This window comes from Microtus ochrogaster, linkage group LG8 (assembly GCF_000317375.1).
Source record: "Microtus ochrogaster isolate Prairie Vole_2 linkage group LG8, MicOch1.0, whole genome shotgun sequence".
NCBI classification, from domain to species: Eukaryota; Metazoa; Chordata; class Mammalia; order Rodentia; family Cricetidae; genus Microtus; species Microtus ochrogaster.
In genome coordinates, this window is record NC_022033.1 from 45,124 (window position 1) to 69,547 (window position 24,424).

Sequence of the window (24,424 nt, forward strand, 5' to 3'; positions counted from 1 at the left end):
TGGATTTTGATGGCCAATTTGAGTCTAGCTTTGGGATGGCATCTGATAAACTCACTTCTACATGTGCTGGATATGCTAACACTAGGGTGTTTGCAGGTGTGGAATAATTACACAATGTAAAAAAAAAAAAAGGAACTGACATTTGGAACGTATACAAACTGCAATCCCACTCAACAGAATGGAATTTTAGCAAGACGTAAATGTAACCAATTCCATACTCAACACAGAAGCAATGCTGAGAATAAAATGTCTTAACTACTTTTTTATTGATTCACTTGAGTTCCCCATGTGTTTCATCTCATTGAAAAAAAAAAACAGTGTTTCTAAAGTTCTTGGATTTTCGACTTTAAGTTGCACATTGGCAAATCTATTTTTATGTATACCTTTGATTCTTACATTAAAACAGAAGTCACATGTTTAAAAATAACCACTCCTTAAAACAAAAGCAGTTGTCAATGTTGTTTACAATACAGATCCTGAAGACATTTGATTACATTAAGATTTAGTAGTCTAAAAAAGAATGCGGTACATTATACTAAATTCTGGCAACAAAGTGTGTTTACTCACAAGGAAATTCCAATTCTTCCCTGATTTTATAAAGACCAATCTATTTCTCACATGTTATAACTCTATTCAACTGAATTATGATTTAAAATGCAGAGTGATAACATAACTACAAAATATAAATACAAAATGCTAAGAGAAGTCTAACATGTAAAGGAAAATGTCTCATGCATTATAATTTTTTAATCCAGCATAAAGGCAAATGTGGTTTTTCAAAATGCAGCCCACATTCAATCACAGGAAAAAATTCAGTCAAGTCACCTAATATACAGACTTTACAGATTTATTTAAATTTATGTTCAAAATTCCAGTAACAAAAGTCTACCCAACAATTAGAGTTAACATTAACTAAGATCTGCAAACTACAAACATTTGCAAGCCAAGTTAGAGCATGCATTTCTCTCTGAAAGAAAAGAAGCCTGACTTGGAGTTAAAAGGCAGGTAAAAACAACTATGAACTTTCTTTAAATAGCTTATATTTAAAGTAATGTAAGTGTACATTATATTTATAATATAGGGCAATATATGTTTTACCAACTATACATGCAGACTATACTGTGTGGTAAAATGATTCAACAACTTAAAAAAGAAAAAGAAAAAAGATCCAAAATATCCATTTAAGCTGGAGAAATCACAAATCAAACCTCTCCCTGCAAGTCATGTGAGGCTAACCTGAAAATAAATCATAAAATCTCAGTACTTAAATCCTAAATTAACACCCTAATTTGGGTTTATTGTTAACAATTTACACTATTCTTTTCTTTGGGTTAAAAAAGATTTTTTTTTAAGAGCCAGCTTTTGGAATCAGCAATGTAACTTCAAGTCCTGCCCTCTGATAGCCAGAAAGGTTGCTTTAAAAAAAAAAAAAAATTGATAGTTCTCAACACCAACACCCTGGAGATAATAAATTTCACAACTCACTGGGTTAAACTGCTCTAATGCAATGGAGCTAGTAAAATACATATATCTGTTCTTAAGAAAATTTACAAAACTAACAATTTTTTTTCCAGAATTATAAAAGATAAAAATCTATGAATTGATACTCTAGTATGATCACAGAAAGATAGCAAACTAAAGTCAAGAAGTATGCAGGGAGGGGGCTGTCTGTAACACCCTGCAGTCTCTCTACTTGCTCTGAAAATTCCCATTTAAATACCTTAGAAACCTGTTCTGGTCTTTGCAATTCAGTGACTAGCTTATCACTCATACATTTTTTTTTTTTAAGTAAGAAAAACTTGTTTTCTTTTTAGACTATCCTGTAAGAGATTACTTGATGGTGGTTCCTATCAAGTAACAGAGGGCATGAGGGAGAGAGGGTCAACTACTTAGAAGCCTTTGGAAATTTCAGAAAGACGTCTGGCAGTTTTATATTTTATTCCTCTTCCTCCTGCATCTCATTTTCTTTTCCTTTTAAAAATTTCAAGTTGATATTTCACATAAGATTTGATTAAAATAAGAGAGGCTTTCCAACATTTCCCAACCTAGAAAACAACAAAAGTCAGATGAACTCAGTGCCAGCAATAGAATCACGACATAAATTCAAGCTGAATAGTGGTATGTCACACCCAAAGATGCCCTCACACCTTTCCAAACATGCGCCTTGCTTCACACAGGATCCAATACAATTCAGTTCCAGCCTCAATGTATAAGTTTGCCTGCATGAGGAGCAGACATCATGCAGGTCCCAGTGAGTTCAAATTACAGCAAAGCCAACAAGATGCACACCCCACCCCACCCCACCCCCGCCACTGAGGAAAATAATTAATTCAATGAAGTTTCTTGTTGGATTGTGCTTAAATGAATCACACCATTGCATGAAAGTTTTAGAGGATAGTCAGGAACCAATGAAGGGAAAAGACAAGTGTACCTGGCCAGCGGATTGTTGTGGGTATCCTGGTTCCCACTCTCCCACAAGCTCACTTTTCCCTGTAATACAGCAGGTAGTACTTCAGGGGGTCGGGCAATGGGAGGCGCAATACCCTCTGGCGAAGGAAGTTTACTGGTGGCTCAGGCTTGGCCTCCCGTAAGGTCCTCTCTGCCACTTCCCGCCGATCCTCCTCTGCATCCTCACAGCTGGTGTCATCAGAGGGGTTGGAAATTCGACTGGCAAAGACTTCTTTGTCCAAAAAGACAATGGTCTCCATTCGCCGACGACGAAGTCGCCTTCTTTTAAACATAGGTGTGCTCTTCAGTCCACCTCCTCTGGTGGCTTCCTGGCGCATAGCCCTCTTGATGCTGCCACGGATAGCAAGCCTGGCCAGGTCCTGCAGGCTGCGCACAGCCAGTGGTGCTGTGGACAGGGGTAGAGCCTATGGGCATGGGCAAGGTCAACCCCACACCTAACTTGCTGGAAGAACTTCAAAGAAGGGGAACATTCTAACAAAATAGGAACTAGTGGTCTACTCTGCATGCGTGTTTCTCAGACATATCCACATATACTAACTCTTAACTCTGAAAAGGAAAGAAATACTGTCTAGCCATCCATCAGTCAGCAGCAGAATTTGGAACCTTAGGGTTTGTTCTTGCAGACTAGTTTATAACTCAATTTACTCTGTCCAATGACATGATAACATCCACTCAATAATACAGTAATCTATATTTCGAACATCCTTTTATCTATTTTAATAGTTTCATAGTAATTTATATATTATTTTTCTGCTAAAGTAGACAAATGAAAATCTAAAACCATTATAAGGAAAAACAAAATTTCCAAATCACACCAAAGGGAAAAAAATGGAAACCAAACACAACTTTAAACTAACAATAAACACAGAGCGGTAATAAGGGTTTTTCTCAAAGTAAAAGGAATTAGAGACCAAGGGTTTAAATACATTAAACAGAAAATCTAAAACCCTTTTTCCCTCCAGTGCACATAACCTTCTCCAAACAAGATGCCAGCCGGGCAGTGGTGGCGCACGCCTTTAATCCCAGCACTCGGGAGGCAGAGGCAGGCAGATGTCTGTGAGTTCGAGACCAGCCTGGTCTACAGAGCTAGTTCCAGGGACAGGAATCAAAAGCTACGGAGAAACCCTGTTTAAAAAAATCAAAAAAAAAAAAAAAAAAAAAAAAAAAAAACCAAAACCAAAGAAGATGCCACCCTATAGAGAGGACTCTCGTGTTATCTGCAGCATTTGCTACCTAAATCATAAACCCTGCCTAAAGACCACCAGTATCCTCTGCCCTGCAGAAATGCAAGTCTGTAGACCAGGTTCTAACAGCAAACAATACCTCCTCCCTCTTTCAGAGGTACCAACCTTTCTCTCTTTTCCTCTGTCCCTGAGAACATGGGGCTGTGCTCTCTCTTTGGGATGGTTCTGCAGTATCTTGCCCGCATCCTCCAATGTAGCTCAACAAATGACCTGTGGTATATCTCACTAACTCAATTCAAGAAAGACTAGTTCTAGAACCTCTGCAATTCAGCTGTTTCCCCGAGATGCTAAAAACAGTCCCTCACTGGCTACTGGGCTCCCAAGCATCAACTCTGGCCTACTGAGCTTTCTCTAAGGACTACCAGGAATAGCTGGTTCAGTTCATATCCCTTCTCTATGACTTCTCTTCCCTGGGCCTTATGACACCCCCAAAGGCTCCAGTATCCACTCCGCTTCTCTCTCAGTATGATCCTTGGTTTTATATCTATTCTATGACTTTAAGTAATACAGACCATTTCCCTAAGCTGAAATTTCGTCCCAGTCAAGACAATTCTACCCCACACTTAGCACAGACAATAATATCAATACCTTGTGCTCTCCTGTTGCTCCTCAGAAAGGTCATGTATCCCTGAACCCTTCCTGCTGAGGCTAGTGTAGTCTCAATCTTTGTCTCTTGCCTGATGGGGAAAACCCCATCAACTTCCTGCCTGATGCCTGCCTCCAACCTGCATACAGGCCACTTAGGAGGATGCTCCAGGCAGTGCATGTACAAGTTGTTCAGCATCATTGTGGGCTGGCTTTGCTATACGGTTTCTCTATTCCTTGGTCTCATAAAAATCAGTGATCTAGGAAAATCTGGGAAGACAGAAACCGCAAATACCCTAACCAGCTTTGGTTAATGCTAACCAAATCACATGAATGTTTATCACTAAACATTCACAGTGAGCATTTGAGAAGGCAACACATATCCAGGCTTGACAAGTCCTCATACAGAAACACTCATTTCTAACCAGATCTTCAAAGTCTTCCAAATGCTCTCATGAGTCCTTGTCTTCCACCAAATCCAGCCACTATGCCAGAAGATCATAGGCCACATTTGTTGAAAGAATAAAATTTCAGAGCACTATTCTGACAAATTCACCCTCCAAATGATGGCATTGCAGCATCTTTAATAACATCTGAGGCTCTCCACAGCCATACAATGAACTAAAACCCAAACTACACATAAGTCAAGTTTTTCCAACACATCCCACAACAACACCACAGAGTATATGTCTCTATTGCCTTAGTTTCCCTGGTTCTCTTTTTACTCCTCCTCTCTTAAGGGAATTCCTTCTCACCCTCAAAATCAAGCACAACATAACAACATCTTGTACATGCCTTCCCTAGTCTTTATAAACTCCTTGGTATGTTTCACTGTTAATTGTTAACTGAATTTCACATGACACACAAAGTAGGACAATTTGTTAAATGACTATTACAAATTGAAATGTTTTGTAAAAAATTCACCAAAATGTATTTGTTTTCTTTTTTTTTTCTTTTTTTTTTTTTTTTTGGTTTTTCGAGACAGGGTTTCTCTGTGCTTTGGAGCCTGTCCTGGAACTAGCTCTGTAGACCAGGCTGGTCTCGAACTCACAGAGCTCCACCTGCCTCTGCCTCCCGAGTGCTGGGATTAAAGGCGTGCGCCACCATCGCCCGGCAATGTATTTGTTTTCAATCTATAATAATTCACATTTCTATTATATTTTTCTCCCTCTCTTTCTTGCACACACACACACATTTTCTAAATGTTTTAAGTGATCAGAAAGCATGATGAATAGTCTTCACTTGGAAATCCTAAATCTTCAAAACTTTGAAATCCTATTTCTGTGAGAGCTGTTTAAAATATAAAACATCAGGATGACTATCACCCTATTTAAGCTCCATGCTGAGTCTACATCTTAGAAATAAAAACACAAAGGTTTAGAGCATATGAGGCTACCCCAAATTTCCCAGTCGCACAGTAGAACAGGCTCCTCATCCATATTGCTTAAAGCAACATGAGACAGGTACTGTGAGAAATTAGCTCTTCTGTGAATCTGCTACTTTCAAATGCATGATCAGTAACAACATTGTATAGATTTAAAAGAAGACTAAAATCATCTAAGATGGGTTAAATAGAGAGACTTTTTAAATGCCTAAAGTATCTTGTATAATTTGTGGGCTGAAATAAGGGAGGTTAACACTCTTTAATATCAAAGGGATTTTTTTTTGTACTTTTTTTCTATTCTGATTTTAACCAGACATAAAAGACAGGTAGATGCTTATACTCACGTAGCTGAACAAGTCTGGGTTGTCCTGACTCCGAACGGCAGGGTTGGACCAGAGGGGCGAAGGAAACAGCCAGAATCTTTTTTGTTTCCCAAGCAGAGGGGCCTGTGCGTGTTATCTTGGTCAACTATCTCAAAGACAAAACAAGAATATCCAAAGGATTTGGCTACTAGACAACTTACATTTAAGTATAATTGTTTCAATATATGAAATCTAAATATGAAATAGCCTGTCTATATAACACCTAATGTGATGTGAATTAAAACTAACAGGAATATATTATTATGCAATGCTTAGCATGAACATACTCAAGCTCCTTAACCTACCTTCTGTTTACAAGAAATACAAATGATAAGCAAGTTAAAGGGCTAGAAGAGAATGAGATAAGGAAGAAAAATTCTTACCAAACAATTTTCTAGGATTCTTCAAAAGAGTGATCGGGGATAAGCTGGGAAGGGTCTGTCCTCAGTAAAAATAATCAAAGATGCACAATAGCCACAATATTTCAACCATAAAAAATCCTGAATTCTGTGCTGATATGGGATGTCCTTATGTGTATGTGTTGCTTTTACTGGATAATGAATAAAGCTGTTTTGACCAATGGCTTAGCAGAGTAAAGCCAGGCAGGATATCCAAACAGAGATATAGAAAGAGAGTAGGCAGAGTCAAGGAGACACCATATAGGAGACAGACACAAGAACCTTACGGGTAGGCTACAGCCTCGTGGTAATACATGGATGAATAGGAATGGGTTAATTTAAGATGTAAGAGCTAGCTAGGAATACACCTAAGCTACTGGCCAAAGAGTGTTATAATTAATATAGTTTCTGTGTGATTATAAAGGTACAGACTCTGCTTTCAGTGTGCTGCTTTCAGGAATATAGCTACAATGGCATCTGAGGCACAAAACATCTAAGGTGCAAGCCATCTGCACCTGTAACAGGAAGGGAGCAGGAGAGGCCAGACACTACCACCATGTTGATGTGACTTTATTCAACATAAATGTGTCATTCTGGATACCTAAGCAATTGTCCTTACTCTCACTAACTGCACTTCAGAGGTGCAGTGGGATATGTTATCAGATACACAGCAATGTAGATCATCAAAACACTTTATATTATACAATTAGTACCTAAGAATCCAATTTAACAACAAAGTCACATTTGTTTAACATGACTAGGACAGTCTGTAAGTAGCCAAGTAAGTCATAGAACTTATAAGTTTATATGCTTATCTTTTCTAAAAACATCTAACTCAGAAAATCATCCACAATTAAGACTCTCTAAAAGGATTAAGCAGCACAATATATAGGGAAATATCTAAAGATTAATCATATTCAGGGATAACAGCAAAAACATTCTTTCAGAAATTTTTGAAGATTAAAAAAACGTGTATGTGTATGTGCAAAGGTCTGTGCATGAGTGCCAGTGCTCTCAGAGTCCAGTACAGATCATCAGAATCCCTAAAGCTGGAGTTACAGACCTTCATGAGCTCAGTTCCTTTGTAAGAACAGTATGTTCTTTTTTTTTTTTTTTTTGGTTTTTCGAGACAGGATTTCTCTGCGGCTTTGAGCCTGTCCTGGAACTAGCTCTGTAGACCAGGCTGGTTTCGAACTCACAGAGATCCGCTTGCCTCTGCCTCCCGAGTGCTGGGATTAAAGGCGTGCGCCACCATCGCCCGGCGAACAGTATGTTCTTAACCGTTGGGCCATCTCTTCATCACCTAGAATCTTTTTTTGTTTTGTTTGTTTGTTTGTTTGTTTGTTTGTTTAAGCAGAGGGTTTTTTGTTTTTGTTTTTGTTTTTTTGTATTGCCCTGGCTATCCTGGAACTCGCTCTGTAGACCAGGCTGGCCTCCAACTCAGAGTTCCACCTGATAAAAGACATGCACCGCCACCACCCAACTACCCAGAAACTTTCTTTTTAAAGGATAGTTTCTATCTAGAATGAACATCAAACATTTAAGCATAGTACATAAATGATATGTAAGACCTTAAATAAAACTATAAGCCTGTATTTCATAATCTAGATGAACAGATGGAGATAGTATGAGGATGCCCATCCTTTTCAAATTAACTAGAGCTAAAATGATCTCAATCAAAATTAGTGATACTAAAAGACAAACAAAGCCTTATTAGTCACCTCCCTTTGATAAAAAAAAAAAAGGCAAATTACTTAGAAAACTAATAAGCAAACATTAAGAACCAAAATTTATCCTATATGTCTTACATAATGTATACTTCAGGGGGACCAAATCAGTAATAAGCAGTTTTCTCTCTATCAAAGTTAACCAGCACCTAAATACAGAAAAAATGAAGGAATTTAAATGTATTATTCTATAGTTCTTAATGAAACAATGGATCAGGCTACTATCATTCTACAAGGATGAGTAAACAGAGAAGCTGCTTGTGCCTACATACTTAAGTAGAACTTATCCTTGAGATCCAAGGTTTTTAACATCCAAGCAATTATATACTAAAAATATTCAGAAATAATTGTCTACTTCTGAACATGTACAGATTTTCTGCTTGTCATTATTCCAGCAACACAATAACTATTTATATAGTACTGATTGGTGTGGGAGAATTGTCTGTATTCTGTCAATCATGTTATAAGTAAACGTTGATTGGCCAGGCAGGAAATATAGGCGGGAAAACCAGACAGGAAGAAGAAATGATGTAATGAGAACAGGAGAATTCTGGGAAGGAGGAAATTGATTCCTCCCACTCCTGCCTAGACCACCGAAGCAGCAGGATGTAATCTGCCCCACTGAAAAAAGGTATTGAGCCACATGGCTAACATAGATCAGAAAAATGGGTTAATCAAGATGTGAGAGTAAGCCAGTAAGAGGCTAGAGCTAATGGGCCAATCAGCTTATAATTTATGGAGACCTATGTGTGATTTTCTTTGGGGCTAAACAGTTGTGGGGTACCGGGCAAGACAAAAACCCCAACAAACAAGCAGCCTGGCCCCCCATGTTACAACTGATACTCTATCAGACATTACAAGTAATCTAGAGGAATTCTGAAGCACACAGGAGGATTGTGTAGGCCATATGCCACTATCACATGACATGATTTTATAAAAGGATCTGAGGCATCTCCATATTTTGTCATCATGAGTGGAAGAAAGTGACCTCAGAATGAATCCTTTGTATACTGAGGGCAAATGTCTATTTTTAATACATGGATTATGTTCTTTTGTTCTCCTCCATCAAAATATGACAAAGGTAAACTCTACCGAGCCTCGAGATATAATTACCAATAGGTAGAAAATACAAAGGACAGAAGAACATGCATCTATGGACTGAAAAGTCCAGAGTGTAGGAAAACACTACGAGACCAATAACCTACTCTCCTGAATAAATCAGTTGTAAAGAAAATATGAAAAAGAAAACCAATAGATTAAAAAATAAGAAGGAAAACTGAGCTAGGAAAATACCTCAGTTGGTAAAGCAGAGTTCCAACCCTCAGCACTCAATTAAACATTAAGGCAGATGGTGTGGTTCACCTGTAATCCCAACAGTCAGAAGGTGGAGATAAGGAATCCACAGAGCAAGCTGGCTAGCTAGATTAGGCAAACTGGTGAACTCTGGTTTCAAGTGAGAAATCCTGCCTCCATACATAAGGTGGAAAGCAATCAAAGAAAATACCAGATGTCAATTCTCTGGCCTCCACATGCACATGACATGCAGAACTGCACACTGGCAGATATATGTGGCCACACACATGTGAATACCCATACATAAACACACACACCTAAGACATGCATCAACCAAATGCAACTTTTAAATACCAAAATGATATAGATTCAAAATTAAATGACTTAAAATTACATTCATGACCTCTTTTAAGTAAAGCATTGTAAGTTACAAGACAATCTATACAAGAAAATTTTGGAAAAGGGAAAAATGTGTAAAATACTTTCCATCAAGTATTGAGCAAGTAGACAATTATAAGACAACAAAAACAACAAAGGGAGCTAGGATGAAGATGAAGAGAAGGAAGAAGAGGAGGGAAGGAAGAAAATTAGTGGTGAGAAGGAAAAAAGAACAAAGAGAACAAATCTAAGAGAAAAAGGAGGTAAGGGAAGGTTCAGACATAGCACCTAGGGTTTGGAAGACCTAGGCATATCCATCCTGCCCTCGGTTAATAAAACGGCAGAAGCTATTGCAAAAGTAGTACAGATAAACTGACTGTGAAGGAGAGTATACACAACATCAGCTGTGTAGAGAACCTGACCTTCTCTTCCAAGGGCATGACAAGGATCCCTCCAACTTTAAGAAGATTCTTCATGTACTCTTCGTGTTCTTTCTGCACACCTGCTCCACAATACACACGGTCATACTGACAACAATCTGGAGCAATCTCTAGGCAATTGCCAGTTACAAACAAAGGTTCACAGAAGTCAAATCTGCGAAGAAAGAAGTTTTCTGTAACTGTATGTGTCATTGCAACAAGTGCATAAAACAAACTTGTGCTTACCATAGGTTATGTTTTAATTACAAAATCACAGACAAGGAAACACTTTCTGGATCCAGGAGCTAGAAGCTGTATTACTATATAAATAGATCCTTAGAAATTACAAACAAAATAAAATGAAAGTGAATGTTCCAACATGATCTAAATATAAAGCAACACCAGCCATCAGTTTTCACTGTTTTTACAATGTGCAACACCACATTCAGTTGCATGACAAGCAACTGGAGATTTTACCAGATTTTGATTATTTCAGTGTGTGTGTGTGCATGCATGTACCGCATGCATGCATGAAAACTTCAAAGGACAACTTGTAGAAGTCAGTTCTCCTTTCACCAGGTGGTTCCCAGAGATCAAATTCAGATCATCACTCTGGGCAGCAAGTTCCTTTATCTGCCCTGAGCCATTCTGCCAATCCCAACAGGAAGTTTTAAAGAGCACTTTCTCTTTTTGGACAGGCACTCTCTACTGTCTAGCCTAGAAATTGACATGTAGACCAACTTGCTCAAACTCATAAAGATCTGCCTGCCTCTGTCCACAACTACCAGCAAAAAAAAGCACTTTTTATTCTCTGAAACTCCCATTCTTTAAGAAATTTAGTGTATGTTTTAAATACCAAGAGCTACTTACATAAACTGTTCAAAAACAAATGTAACTATTCTATTGTAGAAACCATTAGGTGATAAAAGTTTTCTATACTGGAATATGAAAACTGAATAGTTTTTGTTCTCTTCTCTTACTATACTGATGTAAAGTTAATGTAAGTGTCATAAGTTATAAAACACAAAGCTGGCTGGAAGATGGTGGCCCACATCTTTAATCCCAGCACTTGGGAGGCAGAGGCAGGAGGATCTCTGTAAATCCGAAGCCAGCCTGGTCTGATTTCCAGTGTAGTCAGAGCTGTAAAACAGGAAAACCATGCATCAAAAAAATAAAACAAACAAACAAACAAAAAGCTGCCCAGGTGTGGTGGTGCATGCCTTTAATCCCAGAACTCAAGAGACAGAGGCAGGTGGGTTTATATAAATTTAAGGCAAGCCTGGTCTACATAGTGAGTTCCAAGATAGCCAGGGCTATGTGAGGATACTTTTTCTCAAAAAACAAAGAAATAAAATAAAATAAAAACCATAAAGCCCTTAAGACTAGAGAATATTAAAATAGTACAGTAACTAGGGTAAATACACATATAACCTGGGATCATCTCATCATACTTTGTTTATTGATCAATGCATATTAAACAGGCTTTTTCTATCTATCATTACCGCCCTTAGTTGAACCAATGGGTTGCATCTGACCATACTTGTCAAAACTATCACTTGTTCTGATGAAGACATCCAGTTTCTGCTTGGCATACTCAGTCACATCTGAATGAAGCTCCACCCCATGGTTCACACCAAAAGGACCTGAAAATATTGAGAATAACAAAGTTCTTAGAATAGGAAAAGAACCCTTGTTCATTTGTTTTTCTGTACTTTACTAATTACAACACAGATAATTATGTAATGTATAATTACAGAAATTCACGAGGTTTTAAGGTCTCAGCACATTTGTGGCTCTAAATCACTCAGGGAGTCTTTCTATTCATTAACACAGTATTTGTTTTGATGCCTGGACTTTTCAAACATCAAAAGAACAATTTTTAAAAAATTGCAAATTGAAAAAAAAGCAAGAGAAAAAGAAATTTTTCTGAAAAATTTAAGAAGAAATCTATATTTACAAATAAAACTTATATTAGGCTTTATCTATATCCCACAGCACTTTCATTATCACTACTGGCGGTATCGAGTGGCAGTGTCTCCAGACTTACTCTCTTCACAGGCATTAAGGCGCACTCTGTGTGTGCGTGCGTGTGTGTGTGTGCGTGTGTGTGTGTGTGTGTGTGTGTGCGCACACACACGAGTGTCCATAGCACAGAGATCAACATTAGGTATTTCCACTCCCAAAGTTACTGTTTGAGACAGATTCCCACTCAGCTTAACTGACTGGCCAAGAAGCCCCTAGAGCCTATCTCTGTTTTGCAGCACTGAGATTACAGGCACACACTGTTGCACTTGGCTTTTTATGTATTCTGGGGATTTAAACTCAAGTGCTCATGGTTGTACAGCATCTCCTAAGCTCCCCAGGATCTTTTCATTAGCATTTCTAATCTAGGTGGCTTTATTATCTATTCCCCCCAACAAAAACCACTACCTTAGTCAAGGTAAAACTTTTCAGGTAAAATCAAGCAAGTCAGAGGAATGATAAATAATCTGGGCCTGTGTACTTTTCTTAAAGCATGGAAACCACGTCTCAATCAAAGACAAATTAAGATTAAAAATCATTTCAATTGAGAAGAAAAACAAGCAACATCTAAAGTCTTTGCCCCAATATACATTTTACACAAGGCAGGAACTCAATAGCTCTTTGGTTGATAATCCTGATAATAATATCAAAAATGGCCATATTCATACATACATTCTACAACTTGTAGAGAATACAGCCTAAATGACTCCAAACATGATAACCTAAGAAATCCCTTCCATCTCTGAAAATGCCTTAAAAATACATAAACTTATTACTCCTTTAGTAGCAAACAACAAAACAGAAACAGCTACAATGAACTTCAACTACCAAAGGATTTTAATGACAGTGGAAAAAAGAGCAAAAGAATGATTAGATTAAATTAAGAAATCACATAAAGTCAAGATTTATACACTTTTGCTGTTTTCCATCATTCATAACAGAATGCAGCAGCACAGGTAAGAGGGGACAAAGAAATGGAAACCCCCCACTTACAACTCATCAGTCATCCACCACCTGTAGCTAAGCTTCAGGCAACTGATAGGAGGTTCATGGTCTTCACCAGGGGATGCAACCAGCCCACTACATTTTCTATCTCAAACGATAGACATTGTTCTAACGCAGAGAGGACTCAAGCTCTGTATCCACACTCACCTAGAATGAGGCCCACCATGGAGCTGAGGTAGCCAGTACCACTGCCCAAATTGAGAAATGAGAGCCCAGGTTGCAGATCCAGAGCCTCCATCACCTCTGAGTAGATGCAAGGGGCTGAGAGATGAATGTTTCCATGCTTCCATGCCAAGTCTTTGTATGCATTTTCTTTAAATTCTTCAAGGTAATAATCTGCTCGATCGATAGCTCGGAAAGCCTGCTCTACTAAGTCTGTCCGGATGTACTGGGCTTCCTTCAAATTGTCAATGAGCTCATCGTTGTCCTCACCAGCACTCACAGCACCGCCCATGTTCAAGATTACAATCAAGCAAGACTACAATTAAAACATTAATAACTATTTACATTAAAGTCAAGAGCAAAACAATAAAACCTCTAAACACATGTTATTTTCACGAATATAATAATAAATATGAATGTAATAAAGACAGAAGTATCTTTTGTCAATAACTGCTCCACCCTCCAAGGATGCTGGTATTGGGAGCGGGGATTACAGGGCCAAAGGAATGGTTCAGTGGGTAAAGTACTTGACACAGAGCCAATAACATTAGTGCATTCCCCAGAACCTACATGAAGATGAGAGGAAAGAATCCAACACCACTGGGTTGTCCTCTGATCTCCTCATCCACACAATGGCATGTGTGAGCCCACACACACCATAATTTTTTTAATTAGGAAAAAAAAATCCTAGTACCACTAGAAAGTTAAGTCAACAGCAAATAAGCCATTTGATGTTTGACTGACTCGATTTTTAAAAAAAAATTTACATTTATTATTTGGAGGATATGTATAGTAGTCTATTGCACCACAAAACACAAGTGGAGGTCAGAGAACAATTTGCAGGAGTGATCTCTAGGGATCCTACGGTACCTTTACCCTTTGAGCCATCCTGAAATTCAAATTTAATGGTATCCCAATGTTAACTAGGGCATTACATCTCAACGTACACACAAACTCATCCATAACAAGCAATCCATCCAATCTGACTTGGTTACTCTGATGTTTAAACTGTAGGTAAAAATATCCACAAAACTTTCTTCCCAAATAGAACACACTGTGACAAATATCTAATTGTAACAAACATAAAATCAGTTTCAAGGCTAACGTTTAGCAGAGAAGTTGTCCCTGCCAGCACTATGTGTCCTACATCCCTAACACAGCTTCCCCTAGCCTCTAAGAAATATACATCTTATCTTTTCCCACAGTGTCTTGCTGAAGAAAGCACTCCTTTTAGGTCCAATTACTAATATACAATATGCCCTGGTAAGTACACAGAGAATATTTTTTAACCCGAAGAAGTCTTTTTCTTCGTAGAAAAATAATATCCTCCCCAGTTTTATACTGACCTTGGGTGACTTTTCCAAACTAATGACTTTATTTCTTACAAGGTGGTGATGCTGGTATAAACTGCTGAAGACTATGGAGTCACAAGAAGATCTGTAGACTTTCTGAATCAAAACAGCCTCCTGTTCAGGAGTTCAAGGTCATCTTTAGTGAGTTCCAGGCCAGCATGGACTACACAAGAACCTGTCTCAGACCAGGTGGTGGCACATGCCTTTAGTCACATCACTCAAGAGGCAGAGACAGGAGGAGCTCTGTGAGTCTGAGGCCAGTCTGATCTACAGAGTGAGTTCCAGGACAGCCAAGGCTACACAAAGAAGCCCTGTCTAGAAAAAGAAAAAGGAAAATAAAAAAAAAAAGAAGAACCTCAATAACAACAAAACTACTATGGTTCCCCTCCCCTCTCAGTCTTCTTTCTGGAACACTAGAGACAACCACTATACACATCCATGTGCACAAATGGTAACAGCGCTGCCTGGAAAACTAAGCCTAGAAATGAAGATACCACTCTGACATCTTAAAACAGGTGAAAAACTATGTCTTGATACATATTTGTTTCTATTTTATGACAAAATAGTCCATTTTCATAATCAAGACAAATAATATTTTTCAAATCATGATTCAACTATTGAAATTTCATCTACTTCTAAAGTAGATTCGGAGCTCTTTCCCCCAGCTGTAACTAGTCCTTAATGCTAATACGGCTGGGCTTAATCTTGGATAAGTCACTTAGTTCTACTGCTACACTATCAATCTAACAGGGTCACCTTAAAATTGGGACACTAGTTGAAAATAGAGTAACGTATTCATATGCTTACAAGCCAATCTAGGAAAGAACCTTTAAAAACCACATAGCTACTGAATCAAGAAAGCCATCCTCTTCACCCTGAATATGTTACTCTGCCACAGTTCCAATATTTAACAGTTTCTAGCAGGTACCACAAACCATGTTAGATATGTTTCATTTAGTACTAGATGTTTATCTTACTGAACTTTTCCTCACATGAAAGCTTATTCCATATTAAAAGAACAGAATTTCGCCAGGCGGTGGTGGTGCATGCCTTTAATCCCAGCACTTGGGAGGCAGAAACCAGTCTGGTCTACAGAGTGAATTTTAGGACAGACTCCAAAGTTACAGAGAAACTGTCTCAAAAAAACAAAAAACAAACAAACAAAATAAACAAACAATTTCTGTAAGAATAGCAGCCATCTTTCTAACAGTTACCACCATCCAGTCAGCACTACACTAAACATCTAAAGGTGGAGTAAGCTAGCTGGTCTTAGTTACTGCTGCTCAGTCACAGACTGCAAGAGGAGTGTGGTGAAACCCAGCACTGTTTAGCCAAAGGCTTTTGTTTTGTGCATATCAAGGGTACAGATGTTAAAGACTCACAAGAGAACAACATTCTTTGTTAATTTCTTGTTAATATTTTCATAATCAAGTATAATGTGCATTTTACTGGTAAACTGTTCTGTGCTGTTTAAGCTTGTTCAAAATGGATGATGAAAGCAAGGCCTCTCTTGTACCAACTCTAGCATATTTGTTTCCAGTGGTCTCCAAATGTTCTCCAAAATACCTTTTTCTAGGGCTGGGTGGGCACCTAATTCTATGAATGGAGGAAAGAAAGAGCAAAACAGCCCAGGAATAAAATACTGTGTCCTTGATAATGACTAAAACGCTAACCATTTCCAAGACTATCGTTTATCAGATGGTATAAAAACGCCTCAGTAGGAACAGGAAGCCAGAAATTCAGCCATGGAAACCTCTCCCACGGAGCGAAAGTTGGCTTGAGAATCCAGATGACCGCTTCAACTTCTCCAGTCATCTGCTTCTTGCTATTCTTTAAAAAACAAAAAAACAAACAAACAACAACAACAAAAAAAAAACAACTGGAAAGCCTCACCTGGGTCTCTCAATCAAGAATTCCAAATGGCTGCTTCAATTAGGACTTTTCCAGATGATTTCTGTCATTATCTTTTGTTTGTTCCCTCAATGGCTACTCGAGTCATCTCTATTAAATGTGAGTACTAAATCTGATGATGTTTTGCTATTTATCTTCTACTGCTATCACTACTCACTACTTCTCTTACTTTTGCTTGCTATATACTTATTAAATTTACTCATTTAAAACAGAAAGCTGGCTGGAGCTATTGTAGACCATGTTCCAGATCAGATAATTTCTAGACTACACAGAACACCAAGGTAGCCCTATCTGTCGCTATTGTTGGGGAGCAGGTAAACAATGATTGAGTCTGATGTCTGATACTTAATATTATCTTTGTCTGACAATCTAAAGTTGCTTTGCATGGAAGCATCAATTTCAAAAAAACAAAAACAACTTTGACACATCCTCACCAAACCAAATAGTATTGTTGCAACAGAATGCAATACATTGAAGGTGAAGAATCATTTTTAGGAGGCTGTCCTTCCCTCACTACACTACATACTTTACGACTTGCTGTAATGCTTCTTACTCAGAAGCGATTAGCGCAGGCCAACAGAACAGAAAAACAGGGAAACACTGAGCAGCAGCAGCACAGAAGGATTCAAAATGGATAGTCACAATACAAGAGAAGGTGGACTCAGGGGGTTCTGTGTCACTTCTTTTGCTTGTTTTTGTTTTTTGTTTTGTTTTTCAAGACAGGGTTTCTCAGTGTAGCTTTGGCTGTCCTGGAACTTGCTCTGTAGACCAGGCTGGCCTCAAACTCACAGAGATCCACCTAACTCTGTGCCACTGCTGCATCCCCCCCATCCCCCACCCCCGCCCCAGTACTAAGATTAAAGGCGTGCACCACCACCACCTAGCAGGATGTCACTTCTTAAGGGGCTATCTTTCTGAGCAAATGAGTCCCAAACCGTCACCCTGCCAGGAGAATGATGGGAATAACTGAGGCTTCTTACCTTGAAACCCAGAACTCTTGGAGGGTATGCATTAAGTGCATACGATTTGCTGTCTGATTCTGAAGGAAAGCTTGAATAGACTGGGGACAATTCCTACTGTATTATGCATAAAAAAGCCTTGGCACTACCAGCAAGGTCTCAGTGAAGGATGGAGAAAAGCCAGGGCCAAGGGAGAGGCCAAACCCCACCACTTCAATTCTCTCTACCTACAATCAGTGCTGCGCCTCTTTAAACACCTCGTTCTAGAAAGACAGCCTACAAACACCGGAATGGAGCCTACTTTAGTCATGTCTTCGCTAATGAGAACAGAGAACAGTGCAGGCAGATGACTGAGTTGGTGACTGAGGCACAGGCCTAATAAAAACCAAACAAAGGAACCAGGCCCCTGCAAATTTTCTCCAGCTATTTTAGACCTTTCCCCAGTCGGGTCCATTCTTTTCTCCTTTGCAGGACACTCTGCCTTCTTTCAAATAACCATTCAAGGTGGAATTTGTTTCAAACCTTGGCAATGCCCGACTTGCCCTTGAGCTAATTGCAAACGTTTTCTACTTAATCAGAAATAAGCTGTAGATCTAGAGCAAACATATCCTAGAGTTAGCAACAGGCAGTGGGGGGAGGGGGAATACGCTGGAGGGGAGGTGCTGGAGGACGATTTGGTGTGGGGGGGGGTGCTGGGAGGGAGATGGGGGGGCGGGCAGGCAGGCGCTGGGGTTAGAAACTCAGAAGATGCTAAGAGGCGCAGACGCTAGTGAACCGGTAACCGGAGGTGGAGAACTAGTACAGAGGGAAGGGCCGAGGGGCAGCAACAGCTCTACCTCGGCGCTTAGCGGCTCTCGGGTTTAGACTCCGACAGCAGTTCTTTGGACGCTTCGTTCGCTTTCTCACCAACCTCGGCCGCTGTAAACATCCGCTGCTGCCTCTGCGCCTGCGCGCCCTATAGTGGAACTGAGCATGTGCAGTTGGAGGAGCTCTTAAAGGGGTAACAGCTCTGCCCCAGAACCCGTCTTTTTCTCACTCCCTGGTTTGAATTCCTTAGTGGGTCCCTGAGTCAGTGGCTACTAGGTAGTCTCATTGTAGGTCCCTGGCCTAGTGATATGAGGGGATGCAGGCGTGTTGGCGGTGGGGAAAGTCTTTTGTCTGGACACCTCCCCCACAGCAGAAAAGGCCGGAGTAAAGAAACAGTGATAGATTGGGTGCCCACGTCTGCAGGCATTACAACACAAATGACTGTCGGCCCTGCTGCTGCCAGACCGCTGAGCCAGGCGGCCACCTGCACACTTGCACTTTGCAATCCTTGAGCAGTTCTCCTCACCACTTCAGAGAAACAAAGTGACCCTTGAAGGCTACCTGTCAAGATTGTTCTGAGTCTTGTTCTTCCAGTTTTGAGTGAGAAGCAGAAACCTGTTCTGTATCATCATGATTGCACACCTCCTCCGCACAGCTTGGAGGGCACATGTTGAAGAAAGTGGCGTCAAGACAGAAGGAGCATGGATTTTTAAGTCAGCATCTGTAAGAGAGTCACTCAATCTGCCATGGGTTGTGTTACGAATAAAAATAAATGATTATACTATTTTTTTTAAGTTTGTGTAGAAAGACAAAAGTTCCAAAATAGATAACACAATAATGAGGAAAAAGAACAAAAGCATAGACCAGACATCGTCTGGTTTCATGACTTACTATTAAAATTACAGTAATCAAATGCCATATGGGGCACAAGTAAATTAATGGTATCAAATACAAAGCCCAGGATAGACCCACACAAATCTAGTAAACTCACCCTTGATAAAAGAACAAACACAATTCAATGGAGGAAGAATGGTCTTTTCAACAAAAGATGGTGGAATTATTACACATCCACATATAAAGCTAACAGAGACAGCTCTCACCCTACTTTGGCTCCCAGCACCCAAGTCAGCTTGTAACACCACCTCAATAGGGATCTAATGCATCTGGCCTCTGCCATCACCTGCAGTCAGGTGTGCACACACATACACACACACTTAAAAGTAAATATTTTAATAACTGGCATCATTTCTATGTAAAATATACTGTTAAGGGAATAAGAAGATAAGACACAGACTGAAAACAATTGTCTCAAAACAAATCTCTGATAAAGGATTTTAAAGAATGCTTAAAAATCAACAATAAGAAAACAAACAGCACAAATAGAAATAGGTAAAAACTATGAACAGCAAAGAAAATATACAGATGACAAATGAGTATTATGAATAGATCCTCAACATCATGTGTAATTCTGTAATTGCAGGCTTATAAAATAATGTGATATCAATACGTGCCTATTAGAAAAGCCAAACTTTATAAAAAATTCACCAGCTGCTGGCAAAGACATAGAGCAACAGCACATCTCCTTTATTGCTGGTGGGAATGAACAATAATAAAGCAACTTTGGAGAATACTTTGACAGTTTCTTACTGAACTAAACAAAGTCTTATGTGATGGTACACAACTGTAATTCCAGCACTTGGTGGTAGAGAAAGGAGGATCAGGAGTTCAAGGTCATACTTTGGCTATGTAATAAGTTGAAGACTAGCTAGAACTATATAAGACTATTCAAGGCTACGTAAGACTTTTAAAAAATCAGCATTTAAGTTCCTAGATACTTACCACTGTACACAAAAAACAACATATAGGAAGTATAACAGCCTCATGTATAATCCCCAAATGTTGGAAGTAATCAAATATTTTTTTTCACTTTTTTTAAATTTAGTGCATGTGTATGTGTGTGTGTGTGTGTGTGGTGTTTTCATGTATATGTGTTTGTGTGTGTCCACATATATGTAAATAGGTACACATGAGCATATGTCTACATACATGTAGAGACAAGAGGTCAATGTCTAATGTTTTATTTTATTTCTCTCTTCCTTATTTTTTGAGACAAGTATTTCCCCCTAAATGTGGAGCATAACCTAGCAAGCCCCAGGGATCCTCCTGCCTCTGATTCCCAGCTCTGTATCATGCCAAACTTTCTATGTGAATGCTGGGAAATCTGACCTGAGGTCCTCATGTTTACATGGCAGCCACTTTATAAACTGAGCTATATGTCCAACTCCCAAGTACTTACTTCTAAATGAAAGAAAACCTTATGGAAAATCTATCTTATGTATTATAGGATCCCAATGATATGACACTGTGAAAAAGTAAAAATTGTAGAAATACTACAAAGTTCAGTGATTGCAAGGGACAAGGTAGAGCATGAAAGACTTTTAGGACTGTGAATGATGCTGTATTATATTGTAATAGTAGGAACATGTAATTAGCATTTGTCAAAACCCAGGAGATTATGGATGCTTCTCAGTGGTAGAGCAAGTACTTACCTAACTTAATCAAGGCCCCAGAACCACAAAAAACACATAATGTTCAGTCTCAAGAGTGAAACTGAGGGCAAACTATAAGCTTTAGTCCATAGTAATATATATTGATATCAATTTTAACATTGTATAATAATGTAAGCTATTAAGATCAAAAGAATCTGTACAGAAGGTGGGGGGTCCATGGAACTATTTTCTGCTTAAATTATCTATAAATATAAAACTCTCAAATTTGAAATTTATTGCTTTTTAATTAGAAAATTTCTAAACATCTAAAATCTCATAATATATAAATATATACTTGTTAGAATAGAAAACTCATTAAAAGACATAAAAAGAACTCATAGAAGATCTATAAAATATGAAATGAAGTTTTTTTTCAAGCATGAAACCCACTGATCCAGATGAAACCAAAGAAGTACACAAAAGAAGGACAGATATAGGAACCTCAGGGTTAAACCTGACAGACAGTTTTTTTCTTGCAACTCAGAACTAGCTAGGGATACTACCTCTTACTTATTTATCTCTGTTGTGGTTGTTTTTATAATGGTCAAGTATTGGTTTAGCAATTACAATATTGGTTAACGGTTTTGGTCCAATGGGAATTTCACAACCAGAAACCCTGCTATTGAGGTGTTCTGTATCTGAACATCAGTCAGTATCTGTATGGTTTTGCCCTTCTCAGTACTTGGTAATGAGGAGGCAGTTTTGGTGCTGACTACAGGAAACCCAATAGGTGATATGTCTCATACTGCCTAAAGTCTTATCCCTGTGGCAACCCCTCTGTCCTCAGCCTCTTCCCTACCTACCCTTCTGATGTCTCTTCTGAGTGCTTTTGCATTAGGCTTAGTGTTTTGTCCTCTGGATGCTTACCCACACGCATCAAATGTTGCTTGGCTTTATCGGTGCCACCCTGGAAATGGGTAGCAGAATGCTAAGAATCTTACTAGGGAGAGTCAAAGCTGGGACCAGAAATATGACAAGATACAAAATCTGCCACAAGGTGTCACCATTGTACAGCTGAATTGGAGGGAAGACGGAAGGAATTTCTTCCTGGGTTTTTGTTTTGTTTTGTTTTGTTTTGTTTCTTTAAATGAAATGAAGAGTCTTCAGACAGGTACCAAAGTCTCTCTGCTGTTCACTACACAGCTACTACATGAAGATGTATATCTAGAAATATATGTGTGGAATGGTTGTGAAAGGAAGGACTTCAAAATAATTTTTCATCCTAAAACTAATTTTTTTCTAATAATTAGTCTTACATGGGCCCTGGGAAATGTCTGAAAGTATCAGTTTGGTGTCGTCATGGCTGGGCCTATATAAGGACTATATGTTCATACCTGAAACCCTGCTGACATGGGGCCCTTACAAACGCCATCTACAAAAACTCCTGGGTGGAACTAGCCTGAGGAGGGACACTTTTAGGAGGTGGAACCCAAGGTTTCTGGCATTACTAATACTGTCAGCTCAAGATTCTGCTTCTCCTGAACCAGCCTCTGCCAGTATTCACTCCTCATTTTCTCTTATGAACTCAAGAGAGAAACTTAAGAGGGGGTTCCCTGGAAGTAAAAAGCTCTGATGGAAACAGTAGCTGATGTTAGCCCCAGAAAAGTTAGGAGAAGTGTTAGCAATATATGACTCCCACAGTGGACACCTATGGGTATCAGCCAGGTCTTTGGGTATAAATAGGAGAGCCTTGTGGGGTGGTTCCAAGCCCACGTGACAGCTGTAGTCACAGATACCTGGTATCATTAAAAACCAAGTGTACTCTAGTCAAGCATAGATGGTAAGTGCAGAGACAGTAAAAACAAGCTGGGCATGTTCTTTCTAAGTCAGATATGGTGAGTGACCTGCAGCCACTGACTGTGAAAGGCAGAGGTGCCCAAGCACAGGAAGAGATACCTGGGTATCTGCCAGGTCTTGAGAGACCAACTCCAAATTGGCTCTGCACAAGCAGTCCAGGGATAGCATTTGTGTGATGAGCCACCATGTGCATTTTCCCAATCCTTGTCCCAGCACTCATGCAGATATTTCCAGTGACTTAAGGCTAGTACTGAAGTTCCTTAAGCTTTCTCTCCCTCCATTCACTTAGTGCTGTGTGTTATCTGCCTATAACGGTAATCTGCTTTGGACCCAAAAAACAATGGAATCGGCCTGTCCACTCCTTCAGCACCTGAAGGTTATCTAGAAAGTGCATAGATTTCCTGAGACTAGAGAAAGTCACCTGTAAGCGCTATGTCTTCTTCTATTAACCTGGGATCCATTGCAAGCCCCTTTTCTCTGGCCTCTTGGACACCAACTTTGTTTGATGACCCTGTGAAGATCCAGCTGATTGGGCAGCATCCCTTCTCTTAATAAATGATCTCTAGTGTCCATTACTGCATGTCATCTAAGGCACCAGGCCCAGAGTGAAAGCCTACTGGCAAATCTTGTCAACACAACCAGTCTCTATACAACTCAGAGAAGTTTACTGAGCCACAATTTCCCCATCTGTAAATGGGACAATCTCACTGCCTGTATCACAAGTAGTTGAGAGATGGCAGGGGCCTGTGCAGGTAAAATGACTCCGTTCAGACTCAATCTATAGTTCTCTCCATTCTTTTCAGGGCTGAGGGAGGTCAAGGATTCCAAAGCAGTGGGGCTGAGGGTCCCACATGGAACTTTCCAGCACTTCTGCTTGGTCTTTTCTCTCCTCACCATTTTCAGTCCTAAACATTATCACATTGCCTTCTTCTGTTTGAACTTCTTCTTCTTTTTTTTTTTTTTTTTTGGTTTTTCGAGACAGGGTTTCTCTGTGGCTTTGAAGCCTGTCCTGGAACTAGCTCTGTAGACCAGGCTGGCTGGTCTCGAACTCACAGAGATCCGCCTGCCTCTGCCTCCCGAGTGCTGGGATTAAAGGTGTGCGCCACCACCGCCCGGCCTCTGTTTGAACTTCTATAGAGATATGATAGAGTTAAAGATAAGGAAAACATATTTGGCAGGGTATTAAAGAAACAAGTAATAATGTGTCCAATTGACAGAAGATACTCTTAGGGCAGGCATGAGTAGGTACAATGAGGCACACTCATTTGCAGGTGCTGGAAATGTGGTAACACTATCCTGCTCAGTCTTTTCTCCCTGGCACTATTGTGAAGAAAGCAAGGCTACCCATGCCCCACTCCACTGCCACTGTAAAGCCTCTTATCTTGATGTTAATGGGTGTTCTGGAGTGACTTCATAGGGAGTGAAGTTGTACTACATGCTCCAACTTTGTGGGTTCTGGGTATATCCTTTGAGACCTGCAATGGTTTGCAGGGCTACAACTACAGCCATGATGGAGGAAGGTCATTGGTTGATTTAATAAAGAAGCTGCTTGACCTGATAGGTTAGAACGTAAGTGGGAGGAGCAGAATACTGGGCGGAAG

General features: G+C 39.5%; 1 protein-coding gene across 6 annotated transcripts; it reads right to left on the reverse strand.

Moving 5' to 3' along the window:
• Positions 1-249: 249 nt before the first annotated feature.
• On the reverse strand, positions 250-18,634 carry Pcmtd2 (protein-L-isoaspartate (D-aspartate) O-methyltransferase domain containing 2). 6 transcript variants are annotated; one of them, XM_013352186.2, is made up of 7 exons: positions 18,507-18,633; positions 13,434-13,764; positions 11,800-11,902; positions 10,263-10,434; positions 6,027-6,150; positions 2,432-2,854; positions 250-2,045 (listed from the first exon to the last, which is right to left on the reverse strand). In XM_013352186.2, the coding sequence occupies exons 2-6, from the start codon at positions 13,738-13,740 to the stop codon at positions 2,481-2,483; spliced, it is 1,080 nt and encodes a 359-aa protein (XP_013207640.1). In that variant the 5' UTR covers positions 13,741-13,764; positions 18,507-18,633; the 3' UTR covers positions 250-2,045; positions 2,432-2,480. The 6 variants fall into 6 exon arrangements, with proteins under 6 accessions (XP_013207640.1, XP_005362712.1, XP_026642858.1 ...); XM_005362655.3 differs by adding an exon at positions 14,795-14,914 and having other exon boundaries at positions 250-2,854; positions 18,507-18,613; XM_026787057.1 differs by having other exon boundaries at positions 250-2,873; positions 18,507-18,634.
• Between the last annotated feature and the right edge of the window lie 5,790 nt (positions 18,635-24,424).

What these genes read in the sequence shown, in the direction of transcription:
- Pcmtd2 (XM_013352186.2), bottom strand. Translation starts at nt 13,740, where the DNA reads ATGGGCGGTGCTGTGAGTGCTGGTGAGGACAACGATGAGCTCATTGAC. An exon ending in CATGGTGGGCCTCATTCTAG is followed by an intron (nt 11,903 to 13,433) that starts GTGAGTGTGGAT and finishes CAATATTTTCAG; the next exon opens with GTCCTTTTGGTGTGAACCAT. An exon ending in TCATGCCCTTGGAAGAGAAG is followed by an intron (nt 6,151 to 10,262) that starts GTCAGGTTCTCT and finishes TCTTTGAGATAG; the next exon opens with TTGACCAAGATAACACGCAC.